The sequence below is a fragment of the Phalaenopsis equestris genome, unplaced genomic scaffold, assembly GCF_001263595.1.
Source record: "Phalaenopsis equestris unplaced genomic scaffold, ASM126359v1 Scaffold000135, whole genome shotgun sequence".
Lineage (NCBI taxonomy): Eukaryota > Viridiplantae > Streptophyta > Magnoliopsida > Asparagales > Orchidaceae > Phalaenopsis > Phalaenopsis equestris.
This window is the reverse complement of record NW_018164577.1, coordinates 922774-935602: the sequence shown is the minus strand read 5'-3', so window position 1 is coordinate 935602 and position 12829 is coordinate 922774. Positions and strand designations below refer to the sequence as shown.

The following is a 12829-nucleotide window of genomic DNA, read 5'->3' as shown; positions in this document are numbered from 1 at the left end:
AGACCATCCATAACTAAAGCAAAAAGATATGGGCTTAAAGTCGATCCCTGATGTAAACCAACAGAAATAGGAAAATATTTTTTCAATCCTCCTTCAGTTTGAACACAAGTAACAGCTCTAGTATACATATCTTTAATGATTTGAATATAAGTCATATCAACACATTTCTTCTCGAGAACTCTCCAAAGGATATCTCTTGGAAACTTATCGTAAGCTTTTTTTTAATCAATAAAAATCAAGTGTAGATTCTCCTTATTATCTCTGAACTTCTCCATCAAACCTCTCAATAAATGTATAGCTTCCATAGTAGACCTGCCAGGCATAAATCCAAATTGATTATGAGAAATTTTCGTGATGCATCTTAACCTATGTTCAATTACCCTCTCCCATAATTTTAAAGTATGACACATCAACTTAATTCCTCTATAATTTGCACACTCTTGTGCATCCCCTTTATTCTTAAAAATGGGGATCAAAATACTCTTCCTCCACTCCTCAGACATCTTTTTAGTTTTTAAAATAATATTAAAGAGTTTAGTAAGCCAAGAAACTCCCAAATCTCCCAAATATTTTCACACTTCAATTACGATATCATCAGATCCTACAGACTTTCCACCCTTGGTTTTCTTTAAAGTCTCCTCAACTTATTTTTTGCTAATGCAACGGTAAAAAAGAAACGTTTTATTATTATTCACAATATTAAAATCACTAAGGTCGATCGTATTTTCAGAAACTTCATTAAAAAATTTATCAAAGTAACTAAGAAAAATACTTTTTGATTTTCATCTTTAATACACTTTACTTAAGTTAAATCTTTACTTTTCTTTTCTATTTGTTTGGTTAGTTTATACATATATTTTTCACCCTCCTTAGTATCTAATCTATTATAAAGATCATTAACCAATTTTTATAATATAACTTCTTATATTTTATTTTTTCGTGCACATTATTATTCCACCACAAATTGTTTTTTTAATACAAATTTTTTCTTTTGATTCTCCAAGTACATTTTTTGCTACAAGTTTAATAATGTTTGTTACTTTTTTTCACATAGCATTTGCTTCATCATAAACATCTCAAATTTTGAAATCTCGAATTTTACTCATAAAAATATTTTTTTTGTGTCTTTTAGGTTCCTCCATCTAATTCTACAATGATGAGTCTTAATATTCTTTATTTTATAACTCTTTATCTTAAAATCTAGAACTAATAAACAATGTTGGGTACTTAGATCCTCACTTGGAATGACCTTACAATCTCGACGATCTCTTCTTCTTATAAGAAAATAATCAATTTGTGTTTTATTAGATCCACTCTTATAAGTAATAAGATGTTCATCCCTTTTCTTGAATAAAGTATTAGTAATAACAAAATCAAACGCTAAAGCAAAATCTAAAATAACTTTACCTTCTTCATTAGTTACTTCAAAACCGTAGCCACCATGAATATTTCTGAAATCTTCTACCACTCCACCGGCATGTTCATTTAAATCTCTTCCAATAAAAATTCTTTCGTCAAGAGGTATCATTTGTATTAGTCTTCCAAGTCATTCCAGAATTTATCTTTAGACCCTATATCTAAGCCTATTTAAGGAGCATAAGCACTTATAATATTAAAAATTTAGTATCAATGATAATCTTAAGGGTTATAATTCTATCTACAACTATATTAATTTTTAGAACATTATCTTTCAAAATCTTATCTATAATTATACCAACACCATTTCTAATGCTACTCTTACCAAAATACCAAAGTTTAAAGCCTAAGTTATCAATCTCCTTAGTGTTTTCTCCAACCCATTTAGTTTCTTGAATACATATGATATTAATCTTTTTAGTAATCATAATATTAACTAGTTCCATTAATTTATCATTGAGAGTAACCATATTCCAAGATCCTATCCTAATATTAGTTTCATTAGTTTTATGAACTAACTTCTTTACCCGCATTCATCCATAATGTTGGAACCCTTGTTTATTTGACACTACACCCTGGCGCCGGTGTAGCGGCCCTTGCACACTTTTCACTGTATTCAGGCTATACAGAGCGTCGCTTCCAGGGGACGCCCTAGCACTTACACAATGATCAAAAGGATTCATGTAATGATTTTTTTTCGACAAGTTTTACGTTGGCTATCGACTACCTAACGCAACCCTGCACTTTTCGCATTCGGGCTTGGGACCAGCAATGACAGTGTTAAATCGTAATGTGATCAAGTCAAAACGACAAAAATGGTGAACTAGCTAGAATCATCATGAACTCGTTAAGACCGTCATAAACTAAGCCAAACTATATTTAATTCAAGGTTTATCCAGGCATACCCACCCAAATCGACAAAAATGGTGAACTAGCTAGAATCATCATGAACTCGTTAAGACTGTCATAAACTAAGCCAAACTATATTTAATTCAAGGTTTATCTAGGCATACCCACCCAAGCTCAAAAGTTATCATCGGCTTTCATTCAAGCAAATATAAGACTTTCTCTAGTCAAGTCAACAAATTTGATAGATAGGCTAATAATAGCTTCATTTAATAAGAATTTAAGTAGAAATATTCAAAATGCGCTCTAAATATCAAGTTATATGTTTTATATATTTTATGGCAAAAAACTATTAAATCATGGCAAAAAACTATTAAATCTTGTTTTTTTTTTTCTAAATAGCACAATAAGTAGCATTTTCTAAAGCTCTTAAACCTGGTATAAACCTATAAATAAAAGGAAAAATATGGAATTCAAAGGGGAGAGTCATCATTTGTACTAACCGTATTTTTCAAGATCCGGTGAAAGCTCATAGTTTTTCACTCTAGATTCTCTCTCTATAATATTTGTTCTTTCTCTTGTTGACTGTGCCGACAAGATTATGATATCATCAACAAAAAATTTTAAATCTAACATCCTCTAAAGTGCAACGACTATGAACTTATATCACACTTTAAAAAAATAGAAGAGCAAAATAGAGATGTTCCAGTTAACATGAAGATTCAATACTTCATCATAAGAAGACAATTAATGGAGATGGAAAAAGAATAAGTAGGATAGTTCAAGGAATTCTAAGACAAGTTTCCAAAGCTATTCCAAGAAAAGAGATGCCTAGCAAAATCTTCGAACATAATAATTCGAATGACTTCAACAGCTTTAACTTCGACGCCAGTGTTGACATGACAGAATGCCCCAATAATAATAAAGAATCTACTCCCCCGCCTTGCTAAATAGAGAAGTTAGTGGAGAAATAAAAACACCAATTTATGAGTGCATCCTCAAAGGAAATTTAAAGCAAAAACCTCCTACAAATTTAAAAATCCCTCCTACAAGTGGAAGCCAAATCCAATAGATCATGCACTTATTTAAGGTCAGTTGTCTCTTTGTCAGGTATTAATTATGCTCTGCGGTAAATGCTATTCTTCAAAACTTTAAAGAATCGCCCTTTACGCAATTCTTTTGTCCACCATTGGGAACAATCACCTCATTTTCTAAGTTAAGTTGTTTATAAATCAATTTCCCACCACACAAAGGTCATTAAAGAGTTTGTAAGCCTTGTTGAAAATGAGGCAAGAATCAAATGAATCATTGATGATTCATCATAAGGTTTCAAAATAATATGATGAATGTTAAAGATTCTGAGCATACTATAGCTTAAATTGCTCTCACTAAAAATCTAAGAGAGGTATGTTGTGCCCTCAAACTGCGATAGCCTAGGACTTTGATTGAGTTGATGAAACTAATTAATAGGCACATCAATGAGAAGCAGTATAATTGCCACAACAACAAAAAAAGTTTATAATTGTGAAGCAGACACTTGAACCTCAAGTAGGCCAAAAAATTTTAACATGTTAAATAATTCTCGACAATTTCCTGATGACCATTGATGTCACCCAAAAAACTTGGAAGCCAAGGAGAAACCACATTACCATCATCAATAACATTCCGTCATCAGCGACCACAACACTCTAAAGAGTGATCAAGAAATTAAAATCATTCTAATGTTAGATGAAGGGAGAGGTTGCATCCTACTCACCAGTATTCAGCCATTACCCTATTGTTAGCTTTAAAAGATGAATTTGTAGAAGCCATTTAAACATGGATTTCTTCAAACAAACTGCACACAAATGCAATGAACCCCATGTTAAAGATCAGTCAAATTATTTTTCTTTCCATAAGAATTATGAATATGACATGAAGGATTGTTGACGCCTCCAAAATCTAGTTAAATTGATTGAACAAAAAAATTGAAAACTTTGTTTTAGCCGACCTACGGATGAGACGAAAGAAAGCGCCTATAGAAAGAGAAAAAGAATGAACGCATCCCAACACAAGCAATTCATAGTCAAGATGGTGCCCGTCAATTTTTTAGGGACATCAACAAAAGCTTCTCAACGAGCTAGCCTTGAGCAATTTTAGTCACAAGATGCGAGCTGAACATCAAAATCATAAGCTCTAATTCCAGAGGTAGTGCCTGTCACATTCACTGATGCCTATAGGCCAATGAATGGAAACACTTAAAAACCAAAAATGAAAGATGGTGAACTCGCCAAGATCGTCATGATCTCACCAGAATCTTCATGAACTCATCATCATGAACATGTATGGCCACCATGAACTAGTCAACTTGTTATGAACTTGAGCTCGACAGTATATAATCCAAGGCCTATCAAGGCAGAATCATCCAAGCTCAAAAGTTATTCACCAACATCATTCGAGCAAGTCAATGTGAAGTGGGAGTCGTCACAGGGACCCCAACACCTTTTGTGTGTTCTGCTACAGTGTCCTGATTTGAGCTACATTACCGCAAGGATCTGTTTGCAATCCTTGCTACAACGCCGTAAGAGTTTGCGACTTGGAACCATCCAGGAGGGTCGATTGGCATTTCCTTCATATGGATTTTCCTCCTATTTAGAAAGAGGTCAACTCCTATTTACCCTAAATCTATAAATATGTTATTTTTGGGTTTTAGGTCAGCCTTTTTTCATGTTTTCTATCAGGACAACCATTAGCGCCTAGTTTATCCCTTTTAGAGTTGTATCCAAGGGAGAATGGTACTCTAGTTGTATCTCATTCTAAGGTGATAACTCTCCTCCAAGGGTCAAGTGGTGCTTCAATTGTATATTGCCCTTGAGGTGGTGCTATTATTCTCCAACTCCTCTGCTTCTCTCCCGCTTTGCTGGCACAGATTACTCCCCATTGCAGCCGCCCAGACAACCTTTCAGTTGTCTTTCTGCAGTTCCTAATCTCCCAATTATCACCTGCTCAATGCCAACCGCAGAGAATCATTCATCTGACACTTCTGTTGTTGTCCCAACCCCTTACAACCTTCCCTCCATCTTCTCTCACCCATATGCCCGCTAATGCAACCCCGTAAACCGCTCGCCTTGTTGTCCAATGTTATTCCAGCCCACCGCAACTTTCCTCCCACCTTCTCCCAACCTTTTGTCTCATTGCTGCAACCCCATAAGGTCCTCATCTTGCATTCCATTATTGTTTCAGCCACTTGAACAACATCCCTACGACCTCACTGTTGTTCCAACACTATACCGACATTGTCATTGTCGTTTCAACTGTCCAAGGTCATTTCTCGAGCTGCCTGCCGGAACCGCCTCCCTGTAGCCTATATGTTGTTCCCGCCGCCCATAACCGCCCCTAGCCATTGTTTCTTCGCAGCCCAATCCACCCACCCCATGCTAATACTTTTCGAAGCCCCAATCAATCACCGCCACCACCACCCCAGTTAAGTGTTTATGTTGTGTCTGTTGTTATTTCAAATTTTCGGGTGTTGTGTTGTTATATTTTTTCCCTTTCAGATTTATTTGGTCTATTTGTTTGCAATAGTAAAATTTGCATTTCCTATAATGGTTTACGTTGACTCTAATATCACAGTGACTTCCTCTCATAAAATCAACAACCTTGTCCAGTAAGTTAATGATTTAATTTAATTAAGAGTTCAATCAAATCAGTCAATATATGCCCTACATGTAACCAATCTATATGTCTCATATATATTTATAGCAATCAACTACCAGCTTTCCTTTGTATTTTTCTAATCAACATAGCTCAATATGTAGCCTTTCATACAGTGTTGAACCCTGATCCAAACATGCAAATAAGAAATCCATCAGGGTAGGCCGCAGAAGTGAGAGAGATCAATTGTACTCAAATCCATTTTTTGCAATCTAATGAAGTCAGTATATGCTCTCTATATTCTATCTATTTTCTCCAATCATTCATCTTGCTCGTTTTGATCGAGCTTGTAAGGTTTTGATATCATCCAAAACTTTGAATGTGATATCCTTCAAGCGCTGGTGAGCATGGACTTGCCAAAGAGTACTTAAGACCAAAAGAACATAGCAAATCATAGGATAGAACATAGGAAGAAGATAAACATTGGACTCGCCAATGAAGTCCATAATATCACTTACAGTTTCTAACCATTAAAATAAAACAAAAAACTACAAAAACACAAAAGCTTACAGCAAAATTGGATCAATCAGAAAGTTTATATAGCATAAACATATAAGGAAAATTTTTAAGCCTATGACCATCCTTCAGCATCCCACATCACCTTAGCTCATTGTTAGTTAAATATCCTCAACTATTCTACAACAAATAGGATGAAATGAGATTAATTGTTCCTAGACTGAAAACAAAATGTCGTCAACAATCAAAGCATCTTCTCCCATTTCATTCTAACTAATAAACATATAATAACTAATTAAAAAAAAAAAAAAAAACTGATCATGAGCTCTGATATTTTACAAGTAGGATCTACCAAAGTGAAAGTAATCTATAATTAGTCTATCAATTTCTGGCAGAAAAGTACTATATTGAAAAATAAATAAATAAACTTGCAAGAATTATAATAGCAATTCAATAAAAATAGGCAAATCTCGTCGCCTAATAAACACATAAACCTAGAATTCAAAAAGGAAGTATCCGCACAAAACATTACTCATCTAAAGCAATCTATTGGTCAGAAGAAAATACATCGAATAAATGGATCACGGAAAAATAACTCACAATTATCATGTTGGCCCTGACATCACCGGAAATCTCTTCGCCGTCCATCCCCAAACTCGTAGAATAAAGCGCCGCCAGATTTCTAGACAGCTCCGTCACCAAAGCGGTCCTCTTCTTCTCCTCCTTCCTTTTTGCATCTCTAGAGGCGCCACACCTAACCGGCGACGAGTAGTACAATCGGTGTCTGTCATCGGACCACGGCCTCACCACCACCGCTGTCCTCTGGCGAGCCCTAGCCCTACTCTTATCGCTAAAAGGGAAGGTCTCACCGACACCCCTTGTGAAACTAATAACAGATTGCCGGATCACCGTGCCGGAAACCTCCATCTTCGCCGGAGGAAAGGTGAGAGAGAGTAGCGTAGAGAAATTATCTGGAAAGAGGCTTCTTTAAAACGTAACGCAGTCCACGTGCCAACATTGGACGGCTTGATGGTAGGCTTACTCACGTGGATGACTCCGATTTGCTCGTGGTGAATTACTCGTTGCCGCCTTTGATTATCATGTTCGGCTCGTGAGAAAAATCGAAATCGAGAGTTGATTTGTTTGGGCAGCTATTTATTATTTATAATTTTAATAAATTGATTATTTTGATATTTTGTAGATTATTAGAATAAGTTAGCTTGTTATTTAAGATAGTTTATTGGGAGCTATTGTTGGATAAATGATCATTCTGCCCATGTTTGGTTAACATGTTTGCAACAGAACTGAAATGAGAACAGGAGCATATAGTACAGAACCCTGAAATTATCACAGATCAGTTCAAAAGATAACATACAGTGCTCACATTATCGTGAGTATCAAAAACAAAAAAAAAAATTTGTTAGGTCCTGAAAAAACAATAAAAAGACATGCAAACGAAAATAAACATATAGTATATGAAATAAAGAAGACTTTGCGGATCAGCTGTCATAGATAGCATCTGCGATTGACTCCCTCAAAGTAGTCATCTCAGCCACACCCTCAGCGTCATGAACCCCAAATTCGTTAGAGTCAATCTCATCATCATGGACTGAAGGCCCAACCACAAATGCTGATGGTTCTTCAAAGACATTTAGTTCATTGTTACTAGTCATACTAAAGTCCGAATCTGAACGTGAAGGATGTCGTCGGATGAAATTATGAAGTATCATTGTTGCACCACAACATGCACCTGCTTTTGAAATGGATACGACGACATATCGTGTAAGTTGACTCATTTCTTCTTCCAAACCCCGAATGTTCTTTCAATTACCCCGCGTAAAGAGAAGTGACGTTTGTTAAACATTTCTTTCCTGCCACAGATGATGTCACTTGTTCGCTCAAAATCAGGAATATGGTATATAATATCTGGATATGGATTAAGGTAGCCCCTCTGCATAGGACATATAACACTGTGATCTATTCCTAATTGCATAAGAGAAAATTCGACTATTATGTGCACTCCATTCCCAACCCGTCATGACAAAAGTGAAACACATGTTGAAGTCACATATCGTCATGACATGTTTGAGTAGTTAAACCACTACGACCAATGTACGCCACCTTGTCTTCGCTGGGTAGTCGGGCATCGACATGAGTACCGTCAATTGCACCTATGCAGTTCTGTTTTACAACGTTAGAAAAAAATCAGAATTTCAGAAATAACGTAAAGAAACCAATAGTTAACTTGAAATAAGACATGTAATGAGGATCATTGGCAATTTCCCCTGGAGTACTAACAAATGATGGATCCTCTGGTTTAATGATTTAAACTGTCAAGCTAACAAGTGTTTGTATGCCTCTGGAGAAGTAACAGCTTATTGTTTCTGATGAATGTTGAAATCTCTCCATAGCACCTCTAATAGATTCATTCTGTGACAGATTGTATATTGTTATAGTCAACACCTCCCTTCTCGTCGTTCTAGAAGAACCTTAAAGGCCGCGATTCAGAGATAACTCGTCAGGAGATCCATAAAAATAGGTACACTCATTCGAAAAATGTTGTTAAACCTTTATTGATGTCCAGAAAGCATTTCACCTAGTCATTTATCCCCAATAAAACTCGAAGTCATACGTGGTATACGAACACTGCTGGATCAATAATACTACAGCAACAATATTGCAATAGCTGCAGCTCATATCATTCTTTTACGGCGTTTCTGCTGCGGATCCATCCTAAAATTCAAAAGAAGTCAGTTATTTCAGGAAAACATTAAGCACATTAAAATGAAAATGTACACTAAAAAAAAGATATTAAAAAGATAAATACAAAGAACAATATATTAAAGAGCAACATGAAGTGCGCTAAAAATAAGATCCATACAAAGAGAAACATATGAAAGGGCAACATGAAGTGCACTAAAAATAAGATCCATATAAATAACAACATATTAAAATTACCCATTTAGATGCCCATAACATAAAAAAAGATACAAATAACAACAGATAAAAGGAATTCATTCATCGACCAAAACATGCAAATATTTGACGCGCAATTCTGGTTGCAGCGCCATGAATATTTTCCTACGGGTTGGATTCTCGAGTTTTTTGACACACTTTGCATGAAAACGTCTGTCTGCAACTACTTCATGTAGAGAAGCTAAAGTTCCTAGACATTCAAAGATGGTGCTATCAGGGACAAGAGCAGGTGGTGGAGCATCAAAAGCTTCTAAGAGTCGATCAAATGAGGTTTTCACCAAGGTGTCATTTTCTTTATTTTTCCTACCAAGTCTGGGCACATACCATGTCCGGCCTCTTTGAAGGTGAACTGGACTCCCTCATCTCCCTCTGGTTACTACGCACTTCTTCATCAGTTGTCAATGGCTCAGATGGGAAGTCTTCTTGTATGCCTGCAAAACTCATCTCACTATGGTTGAATGCAAATTTTCCTGTCGCGAAACCTCCTTTAGGTTATGTTTGGCCCATCTTTTTCATCGCTTCGCGGCCCCAGGCCGCAAATATATCCATATTTTTTTCGTTTGGGAGCGCGGGGGCGGGCTGGCGTCGAGAAAGTTGGCGGAAAGCCGGGCCGCGGGTTCTACCCCGCGGCCCGCGTTCTGGACCGAAAATTATCGGCTTTGCCCCGCAAGCTCTCTCGACCGAATTCATTTCCGCTCAACTCGTCTTCTGCCCCAATGCACGACTGATCTTGCGAAGGCGACACCGAGCTCTATCGCCCTAGCGCCACTGATTTCGTGAAAATCTTCCCCCATTCTCAACATCGCTCTCTCCTTCGTGGTTGTTAGCCGGCTTCCCCTAGGTAAATACTTCGTTTTCCTCTTTTTCCCTGTTTCGAGTTATTCCTATTCGCTTTTCGTTGTTTCTCTGTCAATCTGATCCCGTATGGCAGAAGGGAGCCGGCATTGGCTTCTTGAAATGATCAATGTTCTTCTCTCTCGTTTGAGGTTCCTCTTTGTTTGATCAAATCCATTAATAACTATACTGTTTTCAAGTCAAAAGTGCACTTGGAAGTGTGCTTTACTCTGCGATGCAATGTAGCAGATTTTGCAGGTTCACAATGTCACTTTATGAGAAGAGTACAGCAGGACAACAGCTGGGTTTTACTGTTGCAAGCATTGTACTGGGAATGCTAGCTTCTTTGTGTTGCATTATACTAATCAAGATCCTTCAAGCTGCTTTATCTTCACTTGCTTATTAGTGGAATTCAGAGAAGTAGGCTTAGGCACTTGTTGTAATGAACCCTAGTAGGAATGTTTCTTGGCAAAATAATCATGTGGTTGTTTGGGATCATTTGTATTGTTATAATTTTTTTTCTATTTTGTTTTTAAAATTTGTTGTTCACAATTATTTTTAAAAATTTAATTTTTATTTTTTTAAAAATAGTTAATAATTATTTCTAAGAAATTTTTAGTCTTTAAAAAAATCGTATTTTTTTAACATAGTAAGGGCTGGTTAGGGTATCATGCTGTTACAGTCTTCTTTTAAACAGTTTTAACGAACAGGGGCAGGATGGTCATTTCTCCAGAAAAAGCTGCCCCACAGCTGTTTTCACACAGTTGCACCAAACATACAGTCAGTTTCCCCGCAGCAGCTTCCTGGGGTAGCGCAGCTGCAGCCGCCAAAAAGCTGAGAAGCTGCAGCTGCGCCAAACAGACCTTTAAAAGTCCGGGTCAATTTCGCACTGCTTATATTTCTTTGCTGACAACATTGCTTGTGACATTGAAATGGTGGAGGGGGTTAAGTGGGTTTATTAGAGAAAAATAAGTAATGTAAATTAAAATAAAAGTATAAAAGTGGGTTTACTACCTCCAATTTCTCTGTCCACCATTCCTCCGGAGCATCATTATCCACTTAAGGGGATCCCAACCCAAACCGGTACATCTACATTTGAGCTCCTTCCAATTTTTTCATTCCTTCCTCAATTGGTCCCATTTGTTTTTGTATTTTAGTCTGTTATAATCTCTGTCAGTCAATTCTTTAAAACTCTTCGTAATATTTTGTCAACCTTCCTTGTTAAAATACGTGGTTGGTCTATTTTCCAGTTCTATTTTCTTAATACATAGATCACAAAAAATATGTGTTACTTCTTTATTCCACATAGCAGAAGGACCACCTTTATTCGTCTTACACATGTTGGCACTATAAAGAACTTAAATTTTGTAAGTCAAAAAAAAATTTATAAACATGATGTAAATTTCTTAGCATACAAACTATAGAAGAAAGTTGTACTAAATTATGAGATAAAGAAACAAATCAAATTCAGGCTTTTCTTCAGTTTGGGTACATCAAATTAGAAAATAAAATTACATATTAGTTTAGCCCTTTGACCTACATCCATATAAAATATAGAGAATTGCATTTCCTATGAATTTTTGCATTGAATTATATAGACGCATTATCAAAGCCTTTTACACGGGCTCCTTTTCAAAGGCAAGGTCATGCTCAAATTTGTTCAATTAGCTAGATTAACAAATGCAAATAAGCCTTAATCCAGTGAGTACTGACCTTAGATTTCTTTCTTTCTGCAGGTGATTCAAAATCTGTTTATGTGGGAAACATTCCACCAAATATTTCATCATCTGACCTTGAGCAAGAGTTCAGAAAGTTTGGTAGAATAACGCTTGATGGTGTTACTCTCAGGAGTCGTTAGGTAAATTAACCAGCTTTGATCCTTAATGCATTAATATTCTAATTTCAGAAATCGCTAATTTACTTATTATTTTTTTTATATGCAGGATGGTGGATTTTGCTATGCATTTGTAGAATTCGAAGACGTTGTTGGTGTTCAGAATGCGTTGAAGGTTTGTTTCATTGTTCTTATTTCAACCTCTTAACATTACATAGCAACAGGATCTTATTTAGGCCATCTTTTGCAGATTTATCTGTTCATTCAATGTTTAGTTTCTATCTGAGACACTTTCAATATTTGCTCGCGGAAAAGAAGGAAAGGGATATCGGGTATATCTCGCGCGATCTCAGCAAAGGAGAGCGAATGAGAGGACCAGCGAGCGGGCGATCTCAGCAAAGGAGAGCGAAGGAGAGGGGAGGATCGGCGAGCCGAGGGATCTGACAGGCCATCTCAGCGAAAGAGAGGATCGACGAGCCAAAGGATCTGCCAGGTGAGGGCGTGGGAGCGAAGCGAGGCGGCGAGCGAGATATGCGAAGGGCAGCACATAGATTTTTTCCTATTGATACACGAGACTCAGGGGGCAAACAGCTTGCGAGACCACGAAGAAAACAACGATAGAAAAATGCGCGATGCTAAAAAGTTAGCCCCGACCGCGATATTCAAAGAGGGAGGCGGTGTTTTGAAAACGCCGTCGCAGCCTATAAGCTGCCCCAAACGGGCACTTAACTCAAAATATCCTATGAGATTATTAAATACACCTAACAAAAAAAT

General features: G+C 36.8%; 2 protein-coding genes across 2 annotated transcripts in view; one reads left to right on the top strand and one right to left on the bottom strand.

Moving 5' to 3' along the window:
- LOC110021593 (diacylglycerol O-acyltransferase 3, cytosolic) overlaps positions 1-7387 on the bottom strand; it is a 20295-nt gene extending 12908 nt beyond the window's left edge. Inside the window, exon 1 of the mRNA XM_020720156.1 lies at positions 7012-7387. Within this exon, the coding sequence (XP_020575815.1) occupies positions 7012-7338 (327 nt within the window). The 5' untranslated portion in view covers positions 7339-7387. The remainder of the gene's footprint in view (positions 1-7011) is intronic.
- A 2325-nt stretch (positions 7388-9712) lies between these two features.
- LOC110021565 (serine/arginine-rich splicing factor 1B-like) lies at positions 9713-12552 on the top strand. The gene is made up of 4 exons (XM_020720103.1): positions 9713-9812; positions 11958-12058; positions 12165-12230; positions 12331-12552. Exons 1-4 carry the CDS (start codon positions 9713-9715, stop codon positions 12550-12552), a joined length of 489 nt encoding a protein of 162 aa, XP_020575762.1.
- Positions 12553-12829: the final 277 nt, after the last annotated feature.

What these genes read in the sequence shown, in the direction of transcription:
- LOC110021565 (XM_020720103.1), top strand. Translation starts at nt 9,713, where the DNA reads ATGTCCGGCCTCTTTGAAGGTGAACTGGACTCCCTCATCTCCCTCTGG. An exon ending in CTCAGATGGGAAGTCTTCTT is followed by an intron (nt 9,813 to 11,957) that starts GTATGCCTGCAA and finishes TTCTTTCTGCAG; the next exon opens with GTGATTCAAAATCTGTTTAT. An exon ending in GTAGAATAACGCTTGATGGT is followed by an intron (nt 12,059 to 12,164) that starts GTTACTCTCAGG and finishes TTTTATATGCAG; the next exon opens with GATGGTGGATTTTGCTATGC.